The 9,724-nt window shown below is 44.7% G+C and overlaps 1 protein-coding gene across 1 annotated transcript; it reads right to left on the bottom strand.

The window, feature by feature from the left end:
• Positions 1-4,841: 4,841 nt before the first annotated feature.
• On the bottom strand, positions 4,842-6,681 carry LOC100844282. The gene is made up of 2 exons (XM_010236380.3): positions 6,526-6,681; positions 4,842-6,426 (listed from the first exon to the last, which is right to left on the bottom strand). The coding sequence occupies exons 1-2, from the start codon at positions 6,539-6,541 to the stop codon at positions 4,970-4,972; spliced, it is 1,473 nt and encodes a 490-aa protein (XP_010234682.2). The 5' UTR covers positions 6,542-6,681; the 3' UTR covers positions 4,842-4,969.
• Between the last annotated feature and the right edge of the window lie 3,043 nt (positions 6,682-9,724).

Here is a 9,724-nt window from a genome sequence, read left to right as displayed (position 1 = left end):
TTCAGCCCGAAAGGCATGCATGTATAACAGTAGCAACCAATCGGGGTGATAAACGCCGTTTTCTCCTCGTCTTCGACTGCCATCTTGGTCTGATGGTAGCCGGAGAAGGCATCTAAAAAGCACAGCGACTCACAACCCGCTGTGGAATCTACTATTTGATCAATACGGGGTACAAGGAAGGGTTCCTTAGGGCATGCACGATTAAGATCAGTAAAATCTACACACATGCGCAATTTATTTCCAGCCTTAGGGACTACAACACTTCCCTGATTGTCCCGGCGTTCTTGAGCTTCTTCACCTCTTGCTGGATGAAGTCCTTGCGTTCCTGTGCTTGCCGGCGAACCTTCTGCTTGACGGGGCACGCGTCTGGCCACACCGCCAACCGATGCTCGATCACCTCCCTGGGGACTCCTAGAAGATCTGACGGCTCCCAAGCGAACACGTCAGAATTTCCCCGGAGGAAGGCGATGAGAGCACTTTCCTAATTGTTGCCGAGAGTCGAACCGATAGAAACAGTGCGCGCCTCGTTGGCGGCTTGCAGAGGTACCTTCTTGACCTTGGCACCCTCCTCCTTCAGCTTCACGCCTTTGCTGACGCGCGGGCTGGAGCTGGTACTGCCCCCGGCATCTTGCCCGGGGGTGGCTCGCGCCTTCTTCTGTGCGGGCTGCTTGCCCGCAAGTGGATCCTCGTTCCCGACAACGTCGAAGTCGCCGGAATCCGCCACTGCGGAGATCTTGACGACCTCGCCTACGCACCAAGCAGTGTCCTTCAGGTTGCACTTGCTGGTGAGTACACCATATGTTGACGGCATCTTCATCACGCCATAGGCGCAATGAGTCGCCGCCATGAACTTGATCAGCGCTGGCCGACCAATGATCTCATTGTATGGCAACGGGGTGTGAGCCACGTCGAAGACAACGTGCTCAGTCCGAAACGTTTCCTTGGGCCTCATGCAACGCCCAGGGCACTGTACGTGGTAAATAAAATGAACCCTAGGGTAGCCGCTGTAGACTTGTTGAGCAAGACTAGCCCTGTCGATGTGACTCCTGTCGACGCATTAATTGCACTGCGCCCGCTGTCTCATCTTGTCTCCACGTTTCCGCCGACCCCACCTGCAAGTCCAAAGCTCTAGCACCCAAGAGGTATCCCGGTACCATTGCCTGGCTTGTTGCGGGGGCAGCGAGCCGATAACTTCCCGGGATGATACTTGCCGGGTAGAAGTTGAGATGGTTGTCCTTCTTATCCTGGCCATGGCCCCGATGATGCCAATGATGTTAGTACCCCTGTGCGACGGTCCTGCTGGCAAGCGTCTTTCCATATTCCCCCCTTGGCTACTTCCTCGGGGGTGAGCTTCCCGGATTTGCCCTTCCCGGGGAGCCAACCTAGCGGGGTGTCGTCGGTTGCGACCCACGCGTCCCGTATCAGTGGGGTCCCATGGGCCACTGGTACGACACTGTGGCTTTGGGAATTGTAACGAATTTTTGTCAAAATTGTGACTATGGATCAAGCGCATTCTCAATTTAAGCAAGTTGTAAGTGAGGTTTTTTTAACATAATTGATTACATAACCACGTGGCCGTTCGTGGCGTATAAATAGATGACACGGCGGCCCAAGAACGTTCACCCTGAATTTTTTTTCCAACCAAGCAACCTGTGTTTATTGTTTAAGTGAAGCTATAATCAAGGTTTTGAAAGTAATTGGACTGATCATGATCATCCACCACACGAGTACTCTCTATGGTAGGTGACTCAAAGCATCTTGTAATAAAACCCGTCTGAGTTGCCCAACAAGAAAACAGAAAACACATATATTATATATTAAAAGTACATGACGAAGCAACCCACAAAAAAGACAGAGAGACTAGAAAATCTCACAAAAAGTCAAAATTTCTGACCATCCATTTAGAGGACCAACCGATCTTAGCAGATAGATCATGCAAAGAACCTAGCAACATTAAAGTTGAAAGAAATTACCCACCTCTGCCCTAACTAAATTTCCCCAGACCTCTCTGATTTCCCATGTCGCTCACATGCAGGCTCCCTCCTTGGCCGCCTGCCATCACCTGGCCGCTGCCCGTCCCCTATCCGTGCCCAGGCCCTCCCAGGCTCCCTCTCTGATGCGCCTGATGTGATGTGCTACGCGTGGGCGCCGGTGCGCTGCCAAGGATTGTGAGCGTTGACCAAGCTCTACTTTTGGTGCCGACCTCGTCATGCAGCCACTGCGACCATAAACAGTTTGTTTTCAACTACAGGATCAACAAGGTTTTCTTCATCTTCTCTATTCCTAGAAAACCCTTCCCACAAGGCTTAAAAGATCCTCTGGAAGGAGTACCCAGCGGAGAGCCAGACTCGGCTGCTGGCGATGGCGGCACGGCCAGAGACTAACTAACGAAGAGCCTCCGCTGTCCTCTGCTTCTTCTCAGGCATCCAGACCGCTGCCCCACAAAATAGGAACAAAAAGCTCATGATAAGATTTTGAAGGAAATTTTGGTTAAGTTGGTTGGTTAATTCTTTCCTGCTTTTCTGTAAGCTTGATAAAATTAAATGGTATTAAATATATATTGGGAGATTTGTTTATTTGTGAGGTAATTCCTTATGAGAACATCATGTGTTTCAACATCAGAAATTCAGAACTACTGTGCACTGTGATGATTTTTTTTTCAGATGAATCCAAGTGTGTGATCCGGAGGGTTTAATTGCATTGCACCCGTCGTTTTAACACTTCAACCTAAACGTCTGCATCGATCCTTGACCTGGAAAGTGTATCACTGTATGTATCCTAGCATGCATTTGCTGCAGAAAATGCACAAGATACTACATGGAAAGAACCCTTAATTTTGTTCAGCTATTATATAATTAAGCCCTGATGCTATGGAATTCACATTCTTGAAACAGGTAGGAAGTTTTTTGTTCTTATATTTACTAATCTAGAAGAAAGCTTACCCTCTAGCTTATCAAAGCATAACATCTACAATAGTTTTCCTGCCCTTACTATTTTGAAATACAGGGGAACCAGTCCTGAATGGATTCTGGTGTTTTCAGTAGAGATGATTGCATGCAGCCTACGTATACACTTGGTCTATGAAATTTAGGAGTTAGAAAAGATCCATGTACAGATAGGTAATGGCTTTTGTTCTTCTTCTCATTTCTACATTCCTCCCTTTTTATATTACTCTTTAGCTAAACTAAAGAAGTATAGATGAATTATGTTATGCTTTTCAATATAGCTATTTGTGCACGAAAAGTTGGATTGAGTGGGTGCAAGAGATGGCTGCCAAATAAGAAAAATCACTTGTCTTAGTTACAAATCTTATTAGCTGTCGATGTTTTCGTTCTAACAACTGATAACCTCAGACTTTATCCATTTTGCATGGATTCAGTTTGTTTCGTACATATCATCTCTTTTAACAACTCTCAATTTACTGTAATTACTCTGAACAACAAATAAACTGCAATTTCCTTTTACTGAAACTTATCTGAAGCTACGACTGCAACTAGCTAGCGTAAGACAACGAGGTGCCGAACAGCCGAAGGGAGTACATGGAGAAGGAAATGGTATACTCAATTGCTCACCTGCAAACTCTTTCTAATTTCAGTTCCCAATCTCTTTAAAGGGAAGGGAGTACGTGGAGAAGGTAACATAGGTCACCTTGGCTTGAATTTGTGCTACGAGTGTGTTGTAGAGTTCATTCTGAGTCCACATAAATAATAAAGAAGATTCCATACGGAAAATGATTCATGTGAACAAAAGAACTTTATGTTGATTCTCATTGTGCATCTGTCATTGCTCAATGTACATATTCCATATGTTGGTGTGGAAGCATCTCAGTTTATGTTTAAAAAGAGTCATATCGAGGGAGGGAATAACTCAGTACCAGCTAATGATGTTTTGGGTAGTAATATCGAAGTGATTAGTGATAAAACATGTATATTTTCTGTAGGGGTTATCAAAGTAGCATGAATATGCATGAATATGGGAAATGAAGTATAAAAAATCACGTACTTACATAGCTTCCAAACAGATGGAAATTGTAGCTATTTATTTTGCAATTATTGGAAGATTTCAAGTTAATTTTAAATGAAGGGTGGACTCAGCCCAAACAAATTTGGATAGTTGACAGTTCACAATTATTGAGTTTTAACCAATCAGATTGCTCAATGTAGGGTGTACTTGATTCCTTTAAAAAAATTAACTCTGTATTTTGGACAAGCTGAATCAGACATACTGGTGATTAAGGGACATTAATTGCTATTAAAAATAAAAAATATTCCCTATTATCAAAGAAGTAGATGTCATTTACTACCACCCACCTGTCGTCTTAGAAATTTACTGGTCACACATTTTCTTTTCTAAAGAAAGATCCAAAATATCAAATTCCTATTACTAGATTCATAATGAGTATGCTTTTATGCTATATAATTATTTTTACATGAGGCAACATGTCTGCACAAAAATTGATGGTCAAGATACCATCTTCTTGAAGACTGACACACATCCTAAAAGATTTAAATGTTCAATTATAAGTACTACAATCTAGGTTAGGAAAATTGTAAGCCTCTTTTAGTCCATTTGTAGGCAGTTAATTATGATCCGACCACTACGCATTTGCAATCTTAATTGAGTACTCTGAATTGTACATCCAAAACTAGAAGGTTTCATGACTACTAAGTGAACTTTGTCAAAGCACCGAACCCGCTTGGTCAAGTGTGTTATTAAACTATTCATATATCCTCTGTAATAACCACAACATGCTGAAAAAATAGTCAACAATTGACTATTAATATATTTTCTTTTAAAATAGCATGTTACAAGTAAAAGTATCCGATTGTTTATTAGGTGAGTAATGTTTGAATGGTATATTAAGCATAATTTATTTTCAAAATATTTATGAAACATCAAAAGCTTTGCCTGCACAGATGCGCACCCCACTCTGTTAGTGTACACAGAAACACGAGCGGTAGCTAGATTTCTAGTGGAGGTCGAATCCTTGTCTGTAAGTCAAAACAGAGTAGACCGCTTGGACGACCCCGCAAACGAGCGCAACGGCAGCCGCCAGCAGCCCCAGCGCGAGACAGGGGTTGCGGAAATGCTCCCGCCAGAGCCACGCCATCCAGCGCCTGGGGTTGCTCTTGACCCGCTTCTCCAGCACCTGCCAAATCTCCTCGAGGTAGTTCCCATCAGAGTCGTCGGGGTCGAACATGATCCCCTTGCAGAGATCCGCGAAGCACGCGGCGACCTCGGCGTCGGTTCCCTGGCCGTGGCCGATGACGCCCGCCTTGGCCTTGGACAGCAGCTCCACGTCCTTCTCTGTGCACGCCACCTGCGACATGAACACGCAGTACGCCGTGACGTGCGTCCCGACCGTCTCCCGGTTCTGCTGCTCCAGCTGTATCAGGTTGCGCAGGAACCGCCACGTCTTCCCGTCGATGTCCAGGCAAGGAATCTCCAGCGTGCTTCCGGACAGCTTCACGTCCAGGATGCAGCGCGCGTCCTCGTTATGCACGCCCATGTTACGCTTCTTGAACGTCACGCCAGCGGAGACGTACTCTGTAGCGGTGCGCCACCGGCCCACGGACGCGACCTCCATCGCGGCCGGTGGCGAGAGCACGGTGGGCTTCAGGTGCATGTGGAGAAGATGCAGAAGATTCCCTGGCGCCGCCGTCGGTGCCGGCGCGGGCGCTTCCTGCACGGCGTATGCCTTCAATAGCTTAAGGGCGTACTCCACGATCCCTTCAACCGTGGCAGCAGCCTTGTTGCCGTCCACACAGGTTAGCTCCGCGATCTTCTCGAGGACCGCGAACGGTATCTGGTTCTCCGCCAGGTAGAACACGTCGCGTACCAGCGACAGGTCATCAAGCATGCCGACGCCGCCACGTGCCACCGTGGAGTCCGCAGCCGGCCCCGGGACGCCGCCATTCTCCGTTGCTGCTGGCTCGTCGTTCCGTGCAGCAGGTGCAGCGATGCCGGTGAAGCAGGAGAGTATGTAGCAGCCGTCAAGCAGCAGCATGCGCACGAATTCCTGGCTCGTCAGGTAGTCCACGGGGCCGTAGCAGCTCCGCGCAAAGGGCTCCAGGCGCGCCAGCTCCTCAACGTAGACCTCCACCGTGATGCTGGGTCTGACGGCCATCGCAGCCGTGAGCACGTCGTCGAGGCTGCTCAGCTTGTCTTGCTCCCTCGGAAGGTGCAGGTTGTTGCTCTGTGGGCGAGGGCAGTTGTAGGGGCCGATGGAGACGTAATCGTGCTCATACTCTACCTTGTCTGCTCCGCGTACGGAGTCGGGAACCTTGGCGACGATGATGCGAGTGCTGCCTCTGGGAACACGGTCGTCGCCGAGCTGCGCCTGCGAGGACTTGAGGGTCTCCAGTTTGCCTGTCAGTTCTTGGGCCAGTGATGCCATCTCTATAACAGAGGAATCCCCAGATCGGTCTACACTCCATCAGTAACAACAATGTCTGATTAGTCTATATTTTGATTTTTGAATCGAATTACATAACAAAAATTGAGAAGGATAAGTTTTCTTGGCACCTTGCTGATCCACCATTTGCCTTGCTAGCTGTGCTCTGCCTTGCAGTTGCACTGCGCCGCTGGCCTGCAAAAACCTTCCAAAGGCAATATATTACTGAGCTTCAAAGTTTGTTATACACATTATGAACAAGGCCTGCATCGATCCCTATATATATAGCTCGTGCTCGGTGCTCCTACTTTACATTTCCATTCTGGATAAGAATAGAAGACTCGGCCGCAGGCATTTCACTATTAGATTGCACAGAAAGGTTGATCAAAAGCTACTATTATTGACACACTTTGCGGAAAAGAAGCTACCATTAGCTAGTACAAGTCAGTCAAGGTCAAGCACTGAGAACAAAGTGTGCATTTTCCCTCTAATCTTTCTGGGAGGGTTGCTGAAAAGAGAAAGCTAAGGTTCTTCCTTCATAGCTTGGAAGGTTGCACGGCCGCATCATCAACAAGAAAGAATCAGGATGGTTTGGCGTGTTTTGCCTCTCCATGTTTCTTCAGTACTTGCATCGCCGTCAAGTGACTATCGCCCTGACGAGAAAGGTGTGTGGGTCCATCCATGGTCCATTTGCCCCCCTCCTTGTTTTATACTTTCCGCGGTTTCAGATGCATGCTTTCAAATTCCAACCAACCAATCCAGTTCATTCAAAAAAAAATCTGCACCGGAATTAGATAAAAAACGCCCTGAAGAAAAAAACATACGGAGTAATATTTTCGAAGCAACAATTACACATGTATCACCCTCTCGCATAAAAGAACACCACCATTTCAGAGCCATGAACCATACCGCGAGCCACCTCATGTGTGTATTTTTTTTAGGCACAGGCGACTGAGAAAGGACGTTTCTCAGTCGATCCATCTATGGCCTAGTTCCCGGTATCGTTTCTCACTTGATCGATCTATGGCCTAGTTCATGGGTGTATTTGTGGGCTTTTGTTTGGGTGGCTAATTGGGCTGTTGTTGATTATAGACTATTAATTATAGGTTTTTGTGGGCTTTTGTTTGAGAAATTGCAGTTGCAACTGAAAAAAAGTAATGCAACTGAAAAAATTATAGCTGAAACCATTGTGTAATCAGAAAAATTACGGTTGCTACGCCTGTGCAACTCAAAAAATTACAGTTGCGACATCGATGCAACTTGAAAATTTATTGTTGCTACCCCTGTGCAACTCAAAAAATTACGGTTGGAACGCCCCGTGAAACTCGAAAAATTGCAGCTGCAAGCCGCATGCAATTATGTTCTTGCAACTCGTCCAGAAAACAAATAGGACACAAGAAATTAAAATAAAGGTAAAGTATTGCTATTTTAGTTACTGTGAAAAATATAATTTTTGCAAGTGTGCAGTTCGTAAAAAAAATAGAAATAGGAGCCATAATAAACACAAAGGAAAATCAAGCGGAACAAAAAAATAAAACAAAAAACGAAGCAAAAGAAAAAAAACCGGATAATGTAGTACATAGGACTGCACGAGATTTAGTTGCACCCTTAATTTTAATTCTTTTCAGTTGCACCCGTAATTTTCATGTTGCTTGAGATTGTGACTGCAATATTTTTTGTTGCACCCGTAGTTTTCCTCGTTGCATGGGATTGTCACTGTAATTTTTCTAGCTGCATCCATAAATTTCCTTGTTGCATGGTGTGCAGAATCGACCGAGAGCATTAGTAAAACCTTTAAAAAATCGCATCAATTATCTTGAACAAGCCACGACAGTTTCTTTAAAATGGGACAAGAAAAAAGTAGTCAACAAAATGAATAATGATCAAACTAAAAAATTGCAAATGAATTTTGTGTGTGCAATTGTCGGCGTCTGGACGTGCAATAGCCTAATTGGAAATTTATAAACCCCGAATAGTGCACAAGTTAATCGACGTGAATAAAAATTTCTCAGACCCAAAAAATAGCCTAGGAAATTTACAATGCGAGAAAAATAAATGCACACACATCTGACATCTCCAAGTATAAAAGTAAACACTATTGAATCCACGTGAAAGAAAAAAGAAGGCTCAAGAAAATACAACGGGAGAACAAAAAAGCCTAGCCAAAAATAATGTTAAATAGGCCCACAAACCATAACAAAAAACAAATTAAACAAGGTTAATCGTACGTAGCTAAGTAGCCCACTACAAACAACCACGCAGGCCAGCCCATATAATTCCCAGCGAAACAAAAAATCAGGCCGATCGTTCTCTTCACGTATAGATCGGCTGAGAAACTTAATTCAGGCCGATCGTTCCCTTCACGTATAGATCGACTAAGAAATTTAATTTCTCAGAAGACTGTGCCCTAGCAAACTCCATTCTTTCTGTCATGCACATTTTGGGTGTAAAAATATGCATGAACATTGCGAGTTGGGCATGCGTTGTTTGATTCATCCATATAGACATGCATATTTGCCTTTTGGTCTATAAACAGAAACTAAAAAATCTACCAGTGAATGTACCATTGCGCATGCGTCGTTTGATTCATCCATATAAACAGTTGAAAGCGAATCATGTGTCCCCGTATGGGTTTTGATGATTCATGACAAATTGGTTAAGAGACTAATGTGTAAATTGAGTGTTTCAGATGCTTAGTCCCATGGATGAAGAGTTCCAACCGGCGTTGGTGATCCCTCAAAATTGAAGATAGGAATAAGGCTTGAAGCATCAAGGCTTACGGGTAGGCTAAAAATGTTTTCTAGAATTTCTGTGAAGAATTGTCTTCACTTTAAGTATAGGACAAGCTGTACTATTAAGAGGGGTTCCAAGTGGTAAGCTGGTTGTGAAGAATTCATTTTCCTCATGTTCAACTTAGGATAAAAATTGTGTGTCTTCATTCTGAAAAAAGTTGAGTCTAGAATGCTTCGAGATTCATTGTCTTCATGTGTAAAGAGCTCTAATGTTCCTGAATCAGTTTCTTCAGACTAAAAACTCGCTTTGTTTTCAAAAGGAGTTTGAATTCAAAAATGTTTGAAAAACGTAGTATTGCTTTTTGGTCTGACCAGTCAAACTATTTGTTACGATGATCGTTGGCACTTGAAGAAAAATATCTTCGGTGGAAGACGGAGACCGGTGGTGTCTCCATTCTTCAGTGGGGTCCAACGGTTGGTAACGGCTAGTTTTTCCGGCCCGGCTATATAAGCGGCCGACCCCCTCTAACATTCAGTGGAGATCTCGAAAACGATTTTGTGAAGAAAAATCTTAGAGCTGAGCTGAGCTGAAGAAAAT

The sequence above is a fragment of the Brachypodium distachyon genome, chromosome 3, assembly GCF_000005505.3.
Source record: "Brachypodium distachyon strain Bd21 chromosome 3, Brachypodium_distachyon_v3.0, whole genome shotgun sequence".
NCBI lineage: Eukaryota > Viridiplantae > Streptophyta > Magnoliopsida > Poales > Poaceae > Brachypodium > Brachypodium distachyon.
Note: the sequence above shows the minus strand (reverse complement) of the source record. Positions and strands in the feature narration are given on the sequence as shown.